At 37.2% G+C, this 23,534-nt stretch overlaps 1 protein-coding gene across 1 annotated transcript in view; it reads right to left on the bottom strand.

Moving 5' to 3' along the window:
* Positions 1–13,497: 13,497 nt before the first annotated feature.
* Positions 13,498–23,534, bottom strand: part of LOC104467747 (type 2 phosphatidylinositol 4,5-bisphosphate 4-phosphatase-like) — a 22,539-nt gene continuing 12,502 nt past the window's right edge. The window contains exons 7-9 of the mRNA XM_010081636.1: positions 21,868–21,920; positions 16,211–16,301; positions 13,498–15,066 (exon numbers count right to left, since the gene is read on the bottom strand). Of these exons, the coding sequence (XP_010079938.1) occupies positions 14,923–15,066; positions 16,211–16,301; positions 21,868–21,920 (288 nt within the window). The 3' untranslated portion in view covers positions 13,498–14,922. The remainder of the gene's footprint in view (positions 15,067–16,210; positions 16,302–21,867; positions 21,921–23,534) is intronic.

Genomic DNA, 23,534 nt, shown 5'->3' with positions numbered 1-23,534 from the left:
CTACCTGCTGCCCTTTAGGGAGAGGGAGCAGACTGGAAGGGGGTCGTACGCGGGGCCGCCATTTTTGCCAGCCCTCCCCAGGGCGCAGGAAAGGCAAGATGAGGTGTTGGCGCCAGCTGCCCCTTGTGTCAGGACTGAGAGTGGCAATAAAGGTGGTGTCGTTTGTGAAGCTTTTCGTTGATTCTTTCACACTTGCCTTCGAAGTTTTGCTGTTTCAGGTTGCAGGGTGCCTTGTGGTTACGTTTTTGGTTTTGTGTGAGAGAGAGGGCCGGTCGGTGTGAGGGAGGGGCAGTGCTGCCTGTGCTCTTACTCCGAGAGCTATGCGCTGAGGCACCCCGGGGGTGATTTCTGATCTCAAGCACTACGATGTCCATAAAAAGTGCAATTTCAGAGTCTGCTGGCATCTGAGTGATGTCCTGGCTGAACAGAAAGCACTTCTCCACATTATTTTCCTTGCAACCTTTGTTGGTAGTCAATGAGACTTCACCACTCTTTCAAAAATTAATTCTGTTTATCCTTAGAACTACTTATCTGTCCTCTGAAGTATAGTCATGTTTTGTCTTTAGAGTGGAAATGAGGAGAAAATAAGTGACTTTTGAAAACTGTGAGGCCTCCACATCTGGAGTTGTCCAGAAGGAAAATCCCCAGGCCTAGGAAAGCTGTCAGGGGTGGTTTGTGAATCAGAGAACAGCCCTTGCCAACCTGACCAGTTGCACCCACCAGTTACACGGGTATGAGGGGACCAGAGAGTGGCCACGGGATTGTCATTTATGTAAGTGATGTCATCCTGCGTGTTTTGGAAATTAAAATTATTTTTTCTTACAACATGTAATCAACAGTAACAATGAGGACACCTTGCTAACTCCCAAAGGGGCAGACTAAAATTCTCTCATGTTAATTTGCTAGATTCCAGGTAGTCACCTTACTTCAATTACGTCAGCACACAACGTTCTGAAAAGCCCTTAACCTTCTTGTTAAGTTTTTTGTTCTTTTTTTTTTTTTTTTTTCATTTTATGGCACTTACTAACTGATTCCAGAGGTTCAAAATAGGTAGGTAACATCAAGTATGTAACTTAATTATATAAAAAGTGAGTACTTAAATAACAGGTATTAATTATTCATATCCAAAGTTAAGATTTACAATCCTGGTTTGTTGTGTATAAACACTTTTTTGTTCCGCTAAGTATCTTGGTTCTTCTTTGCTGCAATCTCTGATTTTTTTCTTAAGTCAGGCATGCAGAGTTGAATACTGTCCCTGAAATGGAGGCTAATATATAGATGCCATGCTCCTATAATCTTCTCTTGTAACACATCGTCTTCCAGTTAGTTTCCTGAACTGTTTGCGCATGGTGCACCATCACATTCTTTTTGCAGACACTGATACAGTACATCTGCATACTCGCCCACTTGCTGCCACTTAAAGTCTGAAGTAATTTCTCCCAAGTGAATTAGTTTGTACCCAGACATGCCGTGTTTCTTCTCACCCATCATCTATTTTCACAAGATCATCATGTAAAACAGTCACTCCCCTGTTCATGTCAACCATTTCCCTTAGCTAAATCAGAATAGATTATCAATTATTAATATGTAAGTGCACATAAATATTAAACATCTACTGCTACTCTAGAACATTTACTGATGGGAAAGTCAATGGGGCAACCAACGTAAATGTACAGTTTTCACGGGGCTGTTGTGGTTTTGGAAAGAAGCATGCCAGGTGCTGCAAACCAGATTTGCACAGGATCAACAATAGCCTTTTTGTGGTTGACATATCACAATGGTATCCTGTGCAGTGATGTAGAATTACATATCCTTTCAGTATTTTTGCAGATTTAAATAAGGTAAGGATGAATTAAACAGTAAAAAAACCTCACCTGTATATTTCTTAGGAGCTGTAGACTGGGCTGCTGCTTTTAATGTGTGAGGAAGAAGGGGCAGGAGCAGAAATAGGGCAAGAGGAAAGAAATGGAGTGTGCCAGATACAAGAAAGCTTGTTGCTGCTGGGCTTGCTGCGAAGATGGGAATATTAGGGCTGGTAATGGCTGGTTTTTGAGGTGCTGACCGCCCCAGCAGGAACAGTTATCACCTCACACGCTGCCACCCATGAGTTGGCAATACCAGCAGTAGCAGTGAGGCCAGCTTTCCAGCATTCTGGCATAGGCGGAGGGAGCACTGGACCACAGCCATTTCACAGAGCCCAGCAACCCGCTGTCTTAAGCAGCTTTGCCTGTGCCTAGAGAGAATCCTGCTTCTGATTGTGGGAAACGAAGACATAAGCTAAGAATTTTTCTACTTTAGCAATTGTCTCACAGTTTGCGTAGTGCTGGTTATTACCATACTGGAAATTTCTATTTCATTTGGTATTGTTTATGTTCTCACATTACATGATAATAATCTAGTGTTCTGTCAAATACCTGATATATAAAATATAATTAATTTAAAGAGTCAATGACAGGTCTAGCCAGGAGAGATTTATTATATATAGCAAAGTATGAATATTAAATATTTTATTGATGTGTGAACAAAATGCATAAATGTAGGAAAAAACCCACCCTCAAAACAACTAACTTTTCCTACTTGGCGAACTAATCAGAGAGATAATTTCTTTTTTTTTTTTAACATATTGCTTGTGCTCCTAAAGGCTGTAGATTGCAGAAGGCCACGCAGTCACATTTTGTCCCTTTACTAGATACGGTTCAGGAAAGTATAAAACATTTATGAAAAACAATATCAATATTGCACGTGTAAAAATGAGCAATCGCACATCTAAAGGAGCATGTAATTGTAATTGTGCATGTTTTAGTTTTGTAATGGATGGCACTTAATAGCAAAGTAATGGCTTTGTGCTGCAATGAAGGGACTCTTGGGTCAGCCTGGGGGCAGACTTGCAGTTGCAAGTTTAAAAAAAGCCATTTTCAGTGTAATTTCTTATTCAGTTGTGCAGCCAAATGTAATCAGCCTATTTGCATATATAATTGTGATTTATTTAGCAGTACTTTTTTGGGAGAGTCTTTTTCTAAAGCCACTTTTAAAGCAATTTCATCACAAAGCAAAAAAAAAGCATTATTTCTGATGTATGCTTTATTAGTCAACAGAGAGGAATGCACATGTAAATGTTCATGTGTGCACACAGACTATTTTAGTTGTACATTATGAAGTGGCTGCTTCAGGTTAACTAGCGACTTGTCCTGTGACGGCAGCACAGGGAAAGAATGCAAAAGCTTTTTTACCCCCTGCCTATTCCTGAAGTTGAGCTATTTACTATACCAATGCTGTTCTTTCAATAGATTTGAGAATTCAGAATATTAATAATGAGTATCAATCTTTTTCTTTTTGACTAGAGAAACTGTTGAATTAAAAGTATGAAGCTATTACTGTATTTATTGCTTACCATATGTAACTAAAAAGAGCTTTGAATGTTTATGATCAGCATATAATACTATGTGCATTAATATAGGAAAATAAATTTTCATCGCATACAAAAAAACCCTTTTTCACTTCTGTCAACTGTCATGCTTTTATTGGATTAGGATTTTGTATTTTTCTTTCAAATTAATTTTCTGGGATCATTAATTAGAACAGATTTTTAACATTTTTCTTCAAAATTTCTGATTTCTGTGAGAAAACGTGGAGAAAAGTCTTGACAACATGGATCAAAGGCACTGTACAAGTACCACAAAATTCCCAAATGGCAAATAAAAAGAATTGTGTAAATAAATATATGAAAGACATACTACCAAAATCAAACATTCATTATTTTGGGGGAGGACTGCCTTGCTCATCTCTCATCACTGAGGGATGGCAGTACTGAATTGCAGAGGTGAATTACCGCACCCAGACTGAACAGTGCATTCAGGATGTATGAACTGAATACTCTCAATAACAGCAGACACTGAACATCAAAATTTCAACTGACCTTACTTTGTAGGCTCTGAAAAACCACCTTTGCGTCCAGCTTCTTGAAGGGGATCCCAGCAGCTACTGGCAGGAGGACTAACAGACTGAAACGTTCATGGAATCTGTAGGTTCTGTTATGTCACCGGGGTTTTACCTTGGCAGCAGGGTCTGCTCTTACTGCCTAGACCAGCATGGGCGCTGCACGCAACTCAGAGTTGCCCTTTTGGTTTTGGTAAGCTAAACTGTGCCTCTGTGGAAGGAACTAGCAGGTGGAGGGCACATCTCAGGTGCAGAGCTTTATTTTGCTATGATTGCATTGGGTAGTGGAAAAAGATGCCATGGGACAGTTGATCCCTAGAGAAGGAAAACAGCTAGACTGCCGCTAACAGCTTGTGGAACTAGCTTTGTATGTGAAGGAGGATCTCAAAAAGTATTAAGATATCTGCTGTTTGCTTATTTTTTTTTTTGTATTAACAAAAGCATAAGAGAAAGAAGTTAGGAAAGATTTGTGATCCTACATGAATCAATCAATACAAATTAATCTACATCTATCATTATCTGGAACAACAAAGTTTTACAATCTATGTACACATGCACTTAATAGTAGACAAATTTTTTAAAAACCTCACATACATTTCTTTTGTGTGTTTTTTTATATGTGCACACGGAAAGAGACTCACACATTTAATAGTTGATAATAATATCCTGTAAGATCTCAATTTGCTTTGGGAGTCTGCAATTCTGAAATCATGGCTTAGTGAATTTAGTGCAAGTTTTCCACTTTTTTTCTGGGTTTGGGCCAGAATTTCACCTGTTACTTGTATAGACTCCTTTACTCCAAATTCTTATATCTGATCTGTCATAGCAGAATTACAAGACCAAAAAATCTTTATATATGCTGGAGTTAGTCTCTAAATCTGAAGAAACTTCAAGAGAAATCAGAACAGAAATCAGAAATCAACAGAATGCAGAATTCTACTTTCCAGTATTTCAGTCATGGGAACTGGGTTTAGTTTTATGCTGACTGAGGTTGATGTCATAGCTTTTAATACCAGGAGTATATATAGTGTCTTATGGTCAAAGACATTGCTGCCTTTAGATTCAGACTAAATCAGCATGATTCATCAAATGCCCCCAAAACCTGTACTGATAAATAAAGATACAGTAAAATGGGGATAGAAGAGTCAGGACCAAGAGCGTAAGAGGAAAAAAAAAAGACCGAAGTTTGGAATGTGACACAAGGAAACACGTATGAGCTGTGCAAAAGAGTAGTGATTATAAAAATTGCACACATTAAAACTATGCATTCATGTTTCTCTGGTTTAAAATAATAATCTGTTTATGTCATAGCTGTGGGGAAAAATGGTTGCCAAAATTGTTGTCAATTTTAGTTTACATGCCAAATAGGAAATAAGATTTCAAGATAATAAAACCGTTATGTGTTCAGCTGTGTGTATATACATATGAGGGTAAGAATTACCTAAGTGAAAACTAATCCCATGTAAATTGATTGATTGTAATGCACCCTGGAAAATCAGATTTGCTTTGTCACCTTAAAATATATTATTGTAAAATTACTAAATGCAAATTGCCACATCCTAGTATGGAATAAATCTGACCTTTTTTAGTTTTTTCTAGATAGATGCAAGGTATGGTTGATTTATAAGGAATCAGAATAAAGTTTCTTACTTATAGTGCCACTTAAATTTTAATTTACTTACAAGAGAGATTAATATTTCTATAGCTTTTAAATTACTGTCTTAATTCAGTTCAGTGTTCTTCTAGGTGGTAGTGTATATCTAACCGCTTGTAACAATGAACTGTCACAGCAGTCTATACCTTTAGCACGTATTGATCTTTCTGCATTATGTAATGTGTCACCTGCATTTCTGTGTTTTTCTATGTGCATGTGTATCAGGGTTTTAAAAGCTTTGTACAGCAAATGTGATTGCAGCCCTTTCTGTCTCTGCACCTGTATGTATACTGCAGGACAGATGATGTGATGTCCAGCAGACATTCTAATTGTGGAAAAGGACAGGGAGAAGTAGTGCAGCTTCTTTTCAGCTCACACACCCCATTCTCTCTGGAAGCAGGACAAGGAAGAGGCAGGGGACAAGCCTTAGTCTTGCCCTAAATCAGAATCTGGAGCATACACCTGCCTACAGCACAGGGATCAGCTGGCTGCTGTGTGTGCTGTTGAAGAAAGTGAAAATGTCAGAACACCATTCTCTGCTTCACTGCGTGAAACTGTGATCTCTTGCCGTGCAAACTCGCATGAGAGAACCAGGAAAGTGGATTGAAGTGATCTGAGAAATAGCAGTTAAGAGGAATAGAGGAGAAAGATCAGCACTGGAAGTTTCGTCTATCCACTTAGCGGCTGCCTTTTCTCTGCCAGAAATAGCAGTTTGATAGAGCTAGTGAAATAACTCCTGCCTGGGCAGGGACTCCTTGCTATAGAATCTAATTGCCAGAAACAGGAAGGCTCTGGCAAGAGAAGACTTGCACTGGGGTGAACCAAGGGAAAATTAATGCACTGTGGGCCTTGGCTTGGCATTGCCTGCTGAAGATTGCCCTGCTAAAAGAAGCCAGAAACTGTACAGCTTATGTTCCAATGCACTCATCATGTACTCAGCTAAGTTTGCCACTTCATTATAGCAATGGACCCACCAAATTTCAGCTGTTTTGGTAACTCGGGACAGCAGGTTGTTCTGGCCCACAAGGTGGTTTTTCTCACCCAGATGCTCTGGATCTCACCTTGTAATTTACTGTGTGCCTCTTAAACGCTGACAAAGGTAGGGAAAAAGCAAAGGTCACCAAACAGCAAGTGAGAAAAAGGAACAAGAGCAAGCCATAAACAAAGGAATTGTTGCTGCCATTAAGCAAACATAGAATAAATTAAAAAACCACAAAAAGAAAAAATAGTGCCTAGAAACCCTATTCAGAACTAAAGCCATACAAGCATCACAGGAATCAAAATTAATTTTGTTTTTTGAATATGCAAAAGTCTCATTTTCACTATATGAATTGGAAAAAGAAATTCACTGTCTGCAAAATTAACAGTTGAAGTCTTTGACGTTATTGAGAATAAGCACAGAATGTGGCCCCCTAACTGGCAAAAACTAAAGGATTTTAGATTCATCTTACTAAAATTAAAAAGGAAATATTTTTTTAAATCAGATAAAGTTCTCATGTCTATGCAGGAAATATTGTTTGTTAATGAGTCTCTTCTCTGAGCATATGCTTAGAGGGGCACTTGGCCACACAAGGTAGTTACAGGTATTCTTTTGTTTTCATTTATAAATCTTATTTTCTAGGGCTTTAAAAGTCTTACAGTAATACTATGCCTTAGTCTGGAACAAATTTATACCAGCACATTGCATCTCCCTATTTGATATTATTCTACCACAGCTTATAGTACAAGTTTAAATAAAATATTTTAGGATAAATATTTTATGAAGAACTTTAATCAAGATTTGTTTTTTATCATAGAAGTGTAGTGAAGCCAATTAGCAAAAAAAAAAAAAAAATCTGTTTATGCAAGATGTGGGAAAAAATGACATTTTTCCTCAGAGGTTGTAAATATAAAAAAGATTTGTAGGCAGGTATTTCATGCTCTTTTAACTGCCATTGGAGTGATACTAAATTAAAACCAAGGCTCATGAGAAACCTGAACATTTCTGGAACAGTCATTTTAATAACATATTAACTGCAATTTAATCAACAAACATAACCCATTTTCAGATTTATTTAGTTTTTAATCTGAAGTTTTTAATTAAGCACAAAAGCATTTAGGAAGTTGAGATTTTGAAGGGAGTCTTCTCAGTCATTCTTTGCAGGAGTCTATTAGTACTCTTCAGAAATCAGTTTCAATAAGAAACTAAACCGTTTGTGAGTTGCTCCGACCCTCTCTCCACTCCCCTACAACCACGAGCAGATACACATATTTTGAAGTTAAACAGGGATGGCAGTATCCCATTCTGAACATTAAGCATGTGCTGCCCTGGATCAGGAATTTGTTGTTCAGCCTGATCTGACTCTTGGAAAGTGACTTCCGAGGACTCCAGTGGTATGTCTCTTATCAGCAACACCACTCGTTGCAGAATAAGTAAATCCTAACTTTTGATGTCTCGAATCTAAGCAGAGTTAGCAATATGGCCATCATGGAAACGACATTATATATGGCTGTACTAAACAGAAAATGTTGTATCACTTTAGTCAAAGAGTATGAAAGATAAATTGTTATATTCATTAAAGCCTATATTCCTCATCAATTTAGAAAAAACTATAGACTTAGAAGAATGACGGAGATTCCATAAATAATGATTAAATAGGAAACTTTGGGTTCAGTCAGCTCACATAGATACTTCATTAAGTCAGCTCACACCAAGGCTTTCCTTCAAGGCAAGATTAGGATCTGCTGTTATTTGAAAATTCCATTCAAGCTTTCTAACTCAGCCAGCCTGTGCTCTTACAAGTGTGAAACTCAAAGCAGATAATCCTAGCAGGGAAGTAAATTAAATTTCACAAATATAAACATTTAAACTGTAAATTGTATAAATTTTCTTCTTCCTCTGCCTGCTCCCCAAAACCGAATCAGTATTAGTGACAGTCCAGTACACTTAATACTGTATTAAAAATATGTGAGCTATTTTGGGCGTAACAAGATTATAAATTGTGCCATGGTAATACTGGCTTTTCTGTCAGTGCTCGAAGTTCTTGCTCATATCCCTGTGCTAATGGCTGGCTAGTGTTACAGGCAGGCTACTTCTCATGTGTAGAGAGGGGCAGTGTCAAGGCCAACGCAGTGCCACGCGCTCTGTGCATGGCAGAAGCATTCCTTTTCCCACATGCAGTGAAGCATGACATTGAATTCTCCACATTCTTGACCTGCTGTCTCTTCTTAATGCTAAAAGCGTAGGAAAATTCAATAGTTTGTTTGACAAAGCCTGAATAAGAGGAAGCAACAATATTCTTTCTATAATTCATCACGTTGGAAACTATGAATGGGAAAGCTTTCATTTACTCTCTCCTAAAATGAGATATATCCCAGGCTTTCAGTTTGGATTTCTCTTTAAAAAAAAAAATATTTTTTTTCCAAGACAATTGCACTGAATTTTTGTTTTTAACTAAATTGAAACAGAAGGGCAGTAGAGTGTTTTTGTTCTGGTTTAACGATATTGGTTTAAAATCACTATATTGAATAGATTATGTTTTCTGCTATTTACTTTAAAGCAAATATGAAGAAAAAAATATTTATATTCACTAATTTTTACTTTGGTAATCTGGAAGAAGCATTATTGTTAAGATTCCTGCCACAGATGTAATACCAGAACTATATATAGTGTCTTATGACTATGCCATTTTTGCCTTTGCAAAATAAATTGCAGTGTGTTCGTACATCTGAGGTTTTATTATCAATAATAACTACTACATTATATTTTCCAGATTTGGAAAGAAAAATCCCATTTGTAAGGTTGTGTCTTCTTTTCACTGTTAACAGGGACAAAATGTGTTAATTTGCTGCAAGCCTACCAGCCAATGAAGTCTATTGTATATCACCTCTGATGCTGGTGACAGGGAATTTTAAACAAAACCGGTAGTATTTTGAATAGAAATGTACATTCTAATGATTTTTCAGGAAAGCCACAGCATCTGTTCTGTTCAGCACTATGTAAATGAGACCACTTTAGTGTTTTTCTAATTAGAATAAAATTCATGAATTTGGGGACAGTTCTCATGTCAGCACTGTGTAAGACATCAGCTACACAGTGATGCAGTCGGGAGGTGTGTTATGTGTTTCAAACTGAAGTTCAATAAAAATTCTGTTATTAAAGATTCATTTCTTAAAGGTGCTTTCTGTTTTATCTCTCTGAAATGGTGAGAAGTTATGTTCAGTAGTTATAAAGGCACCCCTTAAATAGGCAAGAATTCAAAGTATTTCAAAAATTTAACTTGAGAAACTGGCAGACACTATATGCAGTAGCAGCAGTTACAGACATAAAATTAAAACTATGCCAAAAAAAATATGATCATTGCATTACAAAAACAAAGAGGACCCAAAATACTCCAGTAATACTACATATGCAAAATTTTGGAGGTAAATAATATAAAAATCAAATTCTCTACCGATTTCCTATCTAGGCAACTAAGCTAATGTTTTAAACAAAGAACTGAAAGTATGACAAGAAAGATGAGTAAGATACATGGGTAAGAGGCTTCATTAAATAACAGTGAAAGTTGAAAGGTGTTGCTTTGGAAATACTAAAAATTCAGTCTGATCTTTCTGTGAAGGTAAAACGCTGTACATCTTTGGCCTGGACCCCTAAGCCCAAGAGCAACTTATTTCTCATCAGTTCCTACTCAAGTCAGTCTTGAAATGCCATCAGCCACATCATTTTCCCAAGTAAATATTGCAAGAAAAATAAGAAGCATGCCCTCAGAGGTGTTTTTCTAACCTCAGTCTCTTTGTCCCTCCCCCATTTTTTTAAACACTAAGCAACACACTTAAATTTAAGTAAACTGGAACTATAACCATGTCATTACAAATTGATATAAAGCTATGCAAAAAAGCTAGTATTACATTTACTTTGAAATAAATTGTTGTTTCTCCATTACAAAATACACCGTTATTGGATAAAGCCATAATATGCAACTGTCCTTATGAACCCATGTTTCTCATCCAGTTTTATTTTTTAGCCATTATTTTTAACAAGTGTTCTCAGACCCGTTTGATAATCATTTTACTAAGTCATTGCAACGACATATAACTTGTCGTCTGGGTCAGCAATTTCCAATCCATACTCCATCATATCTGTTACTTTTGTTCACAAGACAGCTGAACACAGTTCTTGCTAATAACCTGTTCAAAAGGAACCATAAAAACTGCTATAAATGTCCAGATCCAAAATCTGTTTAGCTTCATATCCTTTTTTTTCCAAAAGCAGCCAATAGTGAATGCCTACGGATGAATATAAAAGCAGAGAAACTAATACAGGGATACCTCCCTGGTAGACACCTCCAGCTTCCAGTGTAACATGATGAGTTCCTAGCTAATCACAGTAACAAATAGCTTTATTGTTCTAAAATAAAAGCCTTTTTGTGGTTAAAGCTGTAGGAAACTGTGCCTAGATACTCTTTTCTTGTTGGCTCAAATAACCATAACAAAAATCTTGCAAATAAATAGGATTAAGCTCCTCTCTCCCCTCTCCTTCATGACCTCCAACCTTTTCTTCTTTCACCTTCGTGCGATCTGCGGCACAGACTGTACCAATAAAATCACTGAATGGAATCTGAATTACAGAGGCACTTTTAAGTTATTTTCAAGCCAGCTTCCCCCTGCCCCCAGGGATGAGTGTACAGCGCAGTCGCTCACACTCCTCTGACCGTACAGCTCTGCTGCCAGGCCCTGGTATAGCCACAGACATAGCTGGCAGGCTGAGAAACAGGGACATCTTAATCTGCCATGGCTCCTGAGACAAATGTGATTTATAACTCCACTATAAAGAAAATAATCTTTGGTATGAAGCAGTATTTAATATAGTGAGTGTCCAACTTCCAAACATTACACAATATACTAAATGCCATTATTACAATTTTCTATTGCAGATAGTTAAGTGATACTCATTTCTTCAACATGGATTTACCTCTCCACAACAAATTTTTTTGAAAGGGGAGGCTCAGTCTCTGGCATTGTAAATCTGAATCACACATAAGAAGGGCAATAAGTATGGGTTCACTTAATCCAGTTTTTCAGCTTGCTTTCATTTTCCATCAGCTAGGAGTGAAACAGCTGAAGCAAACAGCACACCAACTTTACAGAAATATTATTTCTAAATAGCTGGCATGTATATGCCACATCTTCCCAGTTTGATAATTGCTATCTTTGAGTAATTTTACTGACGTGTTTCTCAAGCTTGCTTGGAAGAACATTTCACAGGTATTTTTAGAGGGCATATTGCATTCAGTGCAGTGTTTTTGCCCTGTCAGAAAAGGTGGTTTGATTGACCTAACACGACAAATCATCTTTGCTGCTGCTCACCTATTTATTACAGATAGTTACAGGGATTTTCTAGCACTTGATATTAAGCTGCTGCCCTGGCTTTCCCTCGGTTTGTAGAGACATACACTATGTTTGAAAGACAGGAAAAAGCAAATTGCTTATTATCTGTTTCTCAGCAATAACCACTAATGGCTCATGGTTGCTTCAGCATCTTTTCTAAGCACTTCATTTCTTATTTTGGATGATTTGAAACCTCTGTCTTCTTTCAACACACTACTCATGACAAAGATCTTCTGATAATCTAATTTTCAGAAACACTACCCTCTAGTCTTTATTTTTAAAAGATGATGTATCAACATGTATGAGGGGTGCAAACTAAACTAGTAAAACACTCACACATGAGTAGGTTTGTAATTAAAAAATAAAACAGAGTTTTAAGGTCTGAAGTGTTTCCTAGTCATCAACACTAAGTTTATATAAAAACTCTTTGGTGGGAAGGAGTGGAAGGAGAGTAGGGAAGGGGGAAGATAAAACCTGAAAGCACAGAAGCCCTTAATTGTGAGTTTGGATAGTTCCTTCCCCCCTCTAATGCAAAAATAACACATTGAGGAAAAGACAATTAAAAGGCAATGAAAAAAATGAGCGCTTATAAAAGCTGAAATTTCTTCTAGTGGTTGGTATGCACAGGACATTTTTTTTTTTTTAACTTAGAGAAGTTTAATGGATCAAGATGTAGTCCAGCACAGAACGTCATGACTGTCTGCAAACAAACCCGCTCCACCAATAGCCAGATCTATTCCAGTCCCTTGTAGGGGCTCTTCAAATTCTAACATTAATTTTCTTACATGGTTAAAGTATCAGGATTCTTACATCCCCAGAAATGGTTGAAATGTAATAACACAGTACATTGTGTTTTATAGAAATAACTACAATGGTTCACTTTACAAAAGGAAGCAGTAGCAAATATCATGCTATTATGCTGAGCCAGACAAAAATAAATTACTTTATCCATGTATCTTCCCTTCTGCTCAGAAAGGTTGAGGAAAAAAAAAGAGAAACACAAGATAGGAAATAAAGTACAGCTTAACACAGGGGGAAAAAGTAAAAATTCATTTTTTCCATTAATATAACATTATACCTATGCTCCCCCCCCTTAAGTTACAAAAGCAGTGGATGTTTTCTCCACAGCCCCAGACTACTTTATTTCAGGATGCGGAGGGCAGGCAGTATTTTGAAATACAAGACAACTGGAAAGAGTATTTGAAGGTTTAAGGTGCAAACAAGCACAGCAAATCCCTACGGGGTAGGGATGTAAATAGCATTAAGAAAAGAAGAGAGTATATTACCATATTCCATCAATCGGCCATTGACTACAGAAAACACAATCCCAACAGTGGTCTCCTCCCTTATTTACTTCCTCATTCTTCCCAAAACATCAAGAAAACAGCAATTTGTTCTGGCTGTCTTACATTCCTGAGGCTGCCTTTTGGCAACAGTGCAGAGCTCACCTCTGCTGCACAATACCTTTGTTGTTCCTGTATTATACTAGGAAATTCTTCCATTTGTGTATTTTTATTTACAGATAAATAACAAAATAAATTGTTTGAATAATAATCTTTATTTCTTTATTAGTTTATTTGTAAAAGGTACATTGTAATCCTGAGCTACTGCTTTTATACATTTAGCATCATACAAAGACAGATCATTTACAGTTTGATCATTTACATTTATTGTGCTCCAAAATCCTTATCTGAATATCATTTTGTCGTAGCAGGAACATAATTTAAATTACATGTATCCCTGAAACATCCACATTAATTTACCCCATCTGACCCCATTATCTAAATTACTACAGTCGTCTAAATCACTCAGGACATTCCTTCCGAATTTAGCAAAAACTTGTTTAAAACTACAAAGATGGGCAGTGCAAGAACTGGTCCCTCAATCCTTCGTGAATACATCATTAGAAAAAGCTTTCTGTTTCCGTATTCTCTTGGCAAGTCAGTGCTAAATTGACTAGATGTACTTTGATGGAATGGTCCAAGTAATAGTTTACTCATTTTTGTATTACAGCAGTTAACGTGAATTTACAGTGTCTCCCTTTGCAGTGACCAGTGCGTAACTCTCCCAAACAGGGAAAATCTGACATGATCAGAGGAAAGTAAGAGGCAACCCATCACCATCTTATTGTCACCTACGTGACATTGAAGTATTATGAAACAAGTCATATGAAATGCTTCCCTTAGACCCTGTAAAGGAACTTGTGCGAATAACCAGAGTTAAGTTCCATAATCCGACCATGGCTTTTAGGATTTGCCAGTTAAAAAAAACCAAAACCAAACACCTAAGTCCCAGGATCCTTGATAAGAAAGCATTTATCCTAACTGAAATCCAATCCTGGACAAATGGAAATTTATTTTGACTATCAAAATAGCATCTTTCTATCTGAAAAATCTCAAAGCATACAGTGTTTACAAATGTCTCTAGCAATAGTGTCAGTCTTTCAAAGTACACTCGTAACTTTCATTTCCTGAATAAGGTCATTATGATCTTAGGCAAAAGATACAGTAAGCAGTTCAAGCAAAATGCTTATTGCTTAGGTTTTAAAGCAAGCCACTTGAATATAATTTTAGTTAAAATGTTAAGTACAAATGTGAAGCTACTGTAGAAACACTTATAAACACTCTTGCTTTTGAATTCTTACTGATCATCCAGAAAAATGGCAGACGGATTTTAACATAACAAAAGAAATGTAAAACTTAATACTGTCTGTTGAAATAAAATTCAACACCTATAAAGACAGAGTTATGAACATGTAAACACAGCTTTAGTATTCAGAGCTAGGGAATCTAGCAGCAAAACAAACTATTTGCATATTATGTAGTGCAATGAACATTTGTTCTTAGAGACCCCCAGTCTTAAAACTACTTTGAAGAGAATGGAATCCTTACAGGAAAGGTTAAAAGTGTCCAAGATGCAATATCCAGAATTGATAGATGTTCATCTGCTATAATCTAACAATTTCTCTATGCAAAACTGTGCTCTGGATAACTGACTTTAATAGCTCCCCAGTAGCAGGCTCGAATGAGGCAGATTAAACCTAAGAGATAAGCAACAGCCCAAGAAACATATGTTGCATGAAATCGTCTGGCAAAATCCTGTGTACCAACCTAAAAAGAGAAAACAAAAGTGTCAAACATACAGCATTATCTGCTCTTCAGGGAAGAGCAAATTATATTAAAGAGAAGCATTTCAGCACCTTTTTTACTCCAGTAAGGATAAATCTGATATTTAATAGCTTAATTTTACACAATCATAGAATAATTAAGCTTGGAAGGGACATCAGGAGGTCTCTAGTGTCAACTTCCCAGACAAAGCAGGGTCAACTCGAAGGTCAGACCAGGTTGCTCAGGGTTTTAACGCATCTGGATCTGAAAAAATCCAAGGATGAAGGCTACACAAGCCTCTGGGCACACCTCATGGTGAAACTTTTTCATAATTTTCAAACTCAGTAAGGTTGTTAAAAAAAAATGAAATAAATTTGTCTCTCACTTTTTATTTCTGGCTGACACTGTTTTTATTAGGTAAACAGGAAAATCCTTCATAACCCATTTGAACTCACACATAAAAAAATACCCAGCTTATAACACAAGTTAGAGGTATAAAGAGAATCACACATATGTCTTCAACTGAAGGTATTTCTTCATATGTACTTTTCCATGTCTACCAGGTAGAAAGTTGGCTCCAGCAACCAGTACCAGATACTTCAAGCCAAGAAAGCCAGATAGTTTTGTGAGTAACAGAGTAATAACATGAGCCTTTTAATTTGTAAATAGCTTATTATCTGTTTTTACTTCCTATTCCTTGTACAAATTATAAAGGCATATACATGTCTCTAATTTTTGGAATTCAATTCCCCTCCACCACAGTAGAACTTACATTCCAGGCTATATAGCAATATATATTTCTGGAGACCTGGAAGTTTTGAGAGCCCTAGCAAAAGAGCAAGATGTTCCAGTACTTCTACAGTGAAGTAAAACCATTTTTCATAAAACTCAAGTTTTTAAAGAGATGAAGAGTCAAATTTAACATCACGAAGAAAAGACTCTCAAAGTGCCAGAACATTTTTTTTAAGGAACATTTCATTTTTCTGGATAACTCAGATGATTAAGTCCATGGTTTTAATAGAGATGACAGAAAACCACACAAACTCAAGAGGTTTTACTCTGACGCTGGGGAAAGAAGAGTTAGTTGACCAAGGGAGCTCCTTTGTCCATGCACACCCCTGCAAGTATATCAGTGTACATCACTCACAGTTAATCCAACTCCAATGAAGATGCATATAATTCCAATTGTAATATATGCACAGCAGCGTCTCCGTGGCAGTGCACTTCCAACAGAAGAACTGTTAGAAAACAAATGGTATTTTAAATTAAAGAACAAACACACACCAAACTACATAAATAATAACTGTTCAGTCTAAATGGGGGAAGGGGAAGAGAATGGCAGCACACATACGCCATTTTAAAGTTTATAAAGTTGTAGGCAAAGTCCACAATTATGCCAAGCAGTAAGAGAGTCCACATGTTTGTTTTAAAGGGGAACTATTGGTGACGATTATCTAGTATCTAAAAATCTAGACGATTACAACAAAAAGAGTGGTGCCACACCTACAGTTTGAGTGTGTCTATGTCCTATATCCACAGTGTGCCCAGATAAGTCTCTTGAATAGCCTTTGCATTGCAAGGATTTCCTGCTATGTACTCGGAAAGTTAATTCTATTGCAGTCCTCTGAAGCTTGCTTTGCAGCTTCAACGTAGGTTGTAAGACACCCTTCAGACTTTTAATACATCAATACATGGCTTTAATGCATTCACTGCATCCAAGTAATTGGAAATCAGTTCCACCACACCTAAATGTCATTAACAATAACAACCTGCACTATTTATTTCCTGGAATAGTTCACTCAGTACTGCTGAGCAGCTAAACTCTACCCCATTTCTTGAAGGTAAAAAACCCAAACTGTTTTAGTCACAAACATTAAAAATTTTTCATGTTCAACACTTCCAAAGACTGGTATTCTTTAGACACATTTAAGTCAGTTTTAATAACGTCAAAAACAGGACAAGTTATTTTTACTTTCCAATTTTCTTTTAGAGCTTTACCACAAGTTACATGAGCTGCACAAATCACTGCTGACAACCCAGGTAAATAAATCCCATGGAAGTTCTGTCCCTCATCATCTAGACTATGAACTCCAAGACAGACAGCTTTGTCTCTACCTGCTGCATTAAGCAAACTATGACAGTGCTTCAGTCAAATGGAATAGAAAATGCAAATAACACATTACATTCTTTATTATAGGTTAGAAAAATTATTCCAGAAACTCAGCATTGTTTAGTAAATACATCTTGAGTCATACACTTGCAATCACACACAGCTATACTAATGAGGGAAACAGGAACATGATTTAATTCCACTGAAACACAATGAACATGTAGGTCCATTGAAAGGACTAGAGAGGGAGAGGTGCCTTCATAAAACATGTACCATCTGTCGTAGAGGCGGTCTTGAAGCATCCTAAAGCACACTATCATTAGTTAAGTACTTCATCCCATTCTGGGAGATCAGCACACCTTCAGAAACACTGGGATGCTTGTACTCTGTGTTCAAAGATGCACTGGAAAGCAATTTTCATCTCATGATAGTTAAAGATAAATGTATAACAGAAGAAAGCACTGCTGCACTATTGAAGTAGTACATCTGTCATATGACTGACCAAATTTCTGTCTCCAGTTAATTAACCACATAGTAAGACCTCATATGCTTAGCATGTGACTAGAATTTTTTAAGCCTTCATCTTAGAAAGCCTTCAAACAGATTCCTTTAAGCAGCTTTACTCCAATATTATTTCTTTACAAGGAATTTCTAAAATGCTCCACGAAAAATCCACAGTCCTCAAGCTACCATGCACGCGCTGAGCTTCATTCTGCAAGGCAAGGGTTGAATGCAGTGACCACTCACGAGCCATCTGTTATACATCTTCACAAGAAGAGGAAAAGTCCCCAAACTGTTCTGCTCATTAACTTCCCTGGGGAAATTTCTATTTAATCAAAAGCCTCACCATACACCTTTGGGACAGGATAGAATTGGGGTGACTAGGGTGAGGGAATTCTCAGTTGGAGAAATAATGGCATCTTACCACCCAGAGAGTCTCTCACACCCTCCCTGCAAAAGCCACCCTAAATACTTCCACAGCCTTATAGAAGAGGGATATGTTGTCTGATTCCAAGTTACACAAGGAAAAAGATAAACCAGAAGTTTTATAAAATGGGACAGGGAAGAGATGTCTCCCAAAGCCAAACTGATGAGCACTGAGCTTGCCAAACTGACCTTAGGTTCCTTCCTTTGCAGGATTTCCTGGCTGTGTACTCAGAAAGTTAATTCTATTACAGAGCTGGATATGTTAAGATAAGTTAGTAGAAATGTCATGTTCACTACACCTAAAACATGCATGATATTTATTGCACTGTGTATCGCACACTGAGAGTTCGGGAAAGGGACCTTTACTTTCAGAGCTGTCTGACTTATGATAATCATAATACTGCAGGTGTCATGTGGATTTTCCATCAGTATTTCTCTCATGCTCTGTCCCCTCCTATCCAGTAAGAAAGGCTGAAGGAGAAACCATCACCTCAAATACCACAAAAAAGGAAATGTAAAGAATATCTTAAATTCATTTTAACTGCCTTTTTCTTTCCACAGAAAGCAAAGCTGAAATAAATATATATCTATATATATTTCTATGGTCACATTACAGACCTGGGAATATTTAGCAATCCCAATAAATCATAATTTATTTTGAATTGAATATGTCAGTTGGAAGGGACCTACAATGATCATCTAGTCCAAGTGCCTGACCAATCCACAGCTGACCAAAAGTTAAACCATGTTATTAAAGGCGTTGTCCAAGTGCCTCTTAAACATTGGAAGGCTTGGGGCATGGACCGCCTCTCCAGGAAGCCTGTCCCAGTGTTGGACCACCCTCTTGGTAAAGCAATGCTTCCTAATGGCCAGTCTAAACCTCCCCTATTTTTCATCTCCCAACAGTGACATCAGCCACAGGGCCACTCTAAATAGTGAGGTTTCCCTCTATCCACTCTAAATTACACATTCAAAACCCAAATTAACTTTGAATAAAGCAAGCTGAAACCCTACCCCAAAACCTAACAACTGCCACAACTTGGAGAAGCACATTCAGAAATATTAAAACGAGGGTCAAAAGAACATTTTTAAATTGCAGAAGCAGCTGTTTCCATTGTGGGACTAATGAGAGCAAACTCACTACAAAGCTATCCAGAAGGCAGTGGGTCTTTCTAAGCTGATGCTACAGAACCAAAGGCACCTGCCAGGCCTTTGAGGCAGCAGCAGCAGATATAAAAGACACCAAAGCCCATTTAGCATCAGGCAGCAATTAGAAGAGGGGAAAACTACCACAAGGGATGTAGGCTATTAAAGAAGTGGCATGGGAAAGAATGCAGGGTCTCCTGTGCTCTCAGACATACTTTCAGAAGGGTTTTTAAGAGGAAGATCAAAATGCTGCATTTTGAAGGTGAATAGCACTGCTGAAACTAGCCCCCACAGCAGTGGCAGGGTTCTGACATCTCTCTCTTTCCTAAAGGTCCTGCAGACTTTACAGGGCAAACGTGTTATAAGCTCATTAGGGTCTACCATTTTGGCAAACTTAAAAAAAAATGTAGGTTATAAAGAAAAAATAAACCTAAAATATTTTGCATTCTGAAATAAAAAACTTGTACCATTCACTTCTCTTTCTTTTAACTGAATTCATGATCCTGAAGTTTCTAGATGTTTTAATATACAGCTTGGGAAAGAGAGCATCAGGCAAAAAACAGTTCCTGTTTCTTCATCATTAAATGGGAAAAATACCAGAAGCCTTCCTTAAACCTCTCATTCTTTTGGGAAACAGGCTGATAAACATCTGGTATTTTGTATTCTGAAACACAAAACACCACCAAAACAATGAAAGAAAGTTTCTCCCCCATTCCCAGGTGTTATCCTCTACACTATAAAATAAAATTATATAGCAACAATTTCCTCATTATCTACATGTCTTGTCCCAGTGCAGTAGACAATGTGGAACTAAGGGTGTGTGCCAGGTAGAACCACTACTCATCAGTAGGGCTTCTGCAAACACCTTACCTGTACTGGCATGACCAGGTGTGTAGTCCATTTACAAAGAGATTTGGTCATTTACCAAGGGATTTTATTCTCTGCATCACAACTAATTTAGCATATTTCTCAAGTTACTTTGCAAAAAAATGACTCTCCAGAGGCAGAACAGAACATGAGACGCTGACAGACAAAAAACGAAGTCAGAAAAATTTGTGACCAATGGTAGCAGGTAGATGGGATTACAAACAAACAAAAAACCCAAGACCATGTTTCCCCCAACATCCAGATACGAAAGGTTCCTTTGTTTATGCACTCTGAGACACGATCACTTTATTTTCACCAAACATTGTTTCATTATTGACCTTTTTGGGTAGTAACTCCTAACTTCCCCTGCAGTTTTACAAGGCATTCTTGACATTAAGATCTAGTCTCCATCAACCAAATAGGTATCACAAACAAGCTATTTGCAGACATTCACTGCACTTTTAAAAATGTTTGAAACAAAATCATGAAAATTATTTGAGAGTCTAAAAGTCTCAGCAGAAGTCTTCTTGAAAAACCTACTGCTGCAGTGATGCAAGGTGCCTTTTCCCTACTTTTTTTCAGCAACAATAATCAACTGAGTCAACAGACTGAACTAATAGTTTTGCATCTGACTAGTCAGCTACTAATTGAAAGAATTTTTGCATTAATAAGTTGAAATAAAGAACCCCACATTCCCTCCTGACTGCTTGGCTACAGGTACGACAACCTCTGACAAAGAGCTGACAGAAAGCAGCAGGTCACTGCAGTTATTTATTCCACCATTACGACTCAAAGCTCTGCCTCACCTATGCTGTGCCCTAAATCCATGTATTAGCAATGTTTATGCTGCTGGAAGTGCAGAACTCCTGACCACTGCATCTCAAATGCAGGAAGACACCAAGCAACTCATTCAAAGCTAAATTACAACATTTGTTCCTTTAACTGGAATACACACTTGCCTATCAAAGGAAGACAAAAGGAAGACAAATATTTAAATAACTCAGCAGGACACAAAATTCTCTGAAGTAATATCTTTAAGTCTTATTTCACACCCTGTGGGTTGAGATTCCACACAAATTTAAAGTATGATAGTAATGTAGCTTTTAACAACACTTAAAACTAAATATTCCCGACACCAGATAAGAAAAGCCAAATACTCAAAAAAGAGCCTGAAACAAAAACAAAAAACTCTTACAGCTCATGTATACTATTTTTTCTCCTTCTTACTGAAGTAATAGCAAATGAGTAGACAAGTTATTCCACAGTAATTCATAAATATTAAAGAAGCTAGTGCATTAAGATGCTTAACACAAGGTTGTGTCTGAGTTTATGAAATTAGTAAAACCTGTTTCAAATTAAGACAAGATTGTTTCTTTTCCTCCTTTTACAATAAGGCAATTAAAGTTCTACATTTAGAACATCCTTTTAACTGCATAAAGTAGTAAAATTTCAAGGATACAAGTTGTTAATTTTAGCAACCCATCCCTGTCTATTGTTAGCAGCTTATTTTTGCCTCTAGCAATTCAATCAGAGCATTTTAATAAATGCAGGCTGGATTTGTCAAAGTTACTGATTTGTGCATAAAGAGTGGAGAATTCATGTGCATGTAACATGCTTTTTAGCCTTGAAATTCAGATGAACATGGCAAAATAATCAGCACAGTAGACACATTTTACTCCAAATGCTTTTATGAAAGAATCACTGGCAACATATTTAACAGTTAATTTACGTAACCTTGCTTTCAGAGAACTTACATTTTTTTGCAGTGCGGGCATTTTGCTAGTGTGTTAAACCTCAGTTCCATCCACTGTAGAAAGAAAAAATAAAAAGGTTGAAAAACTGGCCTGAGAAAATGTTGTTCATGCTCAATGTCACTGTGAAAACATTTTGCTTCTCAGGCTTTCTTTGACTTGTTTCTTGCTTTCTTCCATAAATGGGATGCCCTTTTGTCAGTGGCAACACAGGTTTGGGATTTCCATGTGAACATTTCCCATGACTTGCCTTAGTATTACAAGATTTGCTTGACGTAATATGGTTTCATCCACAGGCACAGTATGGGCAATGTAGTAACATTAATACAATTTTTTCCTCTTAACCTCCACGACTATGAATATATCCTGAATCAAAATAAATGTGTTTTCTTTGGCACAATTACAGATACAAGCATTTTCCCATCTTTCCCCTACCCTTGCATCATTTGTCAAAACTAAGTATGCACAGAAAGATTAGCTAAATAATATTTTAGAAAGTAGATGTCTTTGTAAGTTTTATGTAAATAAAATAGAGAACACTATTGGCTAGTTACATGACATTTTTTAAAAAGCAATATATAAAACCATACAAGGTATGGTCACAACCTTCCATGCACAGACTAAAACCTATCTGAGAAACAGCCTTAGTGAAAGCAATGCTTGGAACTACCTCAACTAGCAGATACAGTCATATATTAATTTAAAACCAGCAGGTTTTGTTAAATTTCATCCTGTGATAACAAGTGTTAAATGAGCATTTTACACATTTGCCTTGGACAAGGGGATAAGATTATTGGTCTTTGCTCTGTAAGCAGTTGTGCTGTGATTGCAGCTCTCTTCTGCTGCCTTTCTCAACTGAAGATAGGTAGCACAGTTTCCTGGTGAAATAACAGTTCTCCTCTCCTCACCCCTCTTAATTTACGCAGAAGTCACACTGCAAGTTACTAGCAGAGGAAGAAACCACAGTACAGACCAGCAATGCCTCCCTTCAGATCCTCCTTACCTCTGTGAGAAATCAGAAGTAGCAGCTACAACAACACTAGTCACTTCAACAAACACAAATCAAAATCAGAGCCCACCCTTGTACAGAAAACAGGACCCACCTACAGTACAGCACCATTTAAACACTGAAAAGAAATTTATGATTTGCAAAGAAAGAGGATGTGGCTTGTAATGCCCTGCCAGTATGAGCAGGTTTTGCTGTGAGCGAGAATCTGATCCAAGTGCATTTTGCTGCCTCTTGAAAGTCTCCCTCAGTTTTATTTACCTCTAATGGTGCTAATTCTCCACTAAGAAGAAATCCATCATTTTTTTCCTGGTTCTGAAGTATCCAGTTACAACACCAGCTACATTGTTGTTCTTTAAAATTTATTTGTTCGCAAAGACTTGGCCAAACTGATTTAGCATAGTTGTATTTTATCCCTTAATAAAATGAAAGCTGCTATAATATGATCACTAAGGTCCTTTCCAACCCAAACCATTCTATGATTCTATGATTCAAATACTTATGGAAAAAAACAGAGACACTGATAATCTGTTTTCACTGAGAGTTACCTGGAAGTAAGAGAAGCACTAACTGTTATGACGCCTTCTGTGCGCATTGGAAATATTTGCAGAAAAAAAGGCAAAAATACAACATGACATTGAAACTACAAGAACTCAGATCACAG

The sequence above is a fragment of the Pterocles gutturalis genome, unplaced genomic scaffold, assembly GCF_000699245.1.
Source record: "Pterocles gutturalis isolate BGI_N339 unplaced genomic scaffold, ASM69924v1 scaffold39409, whole genome shotgun sequence".
Lineage (NCBI taxonomy): Eukaryota > Metazoa > Chordata > Aves > Pterocliformes > Pteroclidae > Pterocles > Pterocles gutturalis.
This window is presented reverse-complemented; position numbering and strand designations above follow the sequence as displayed.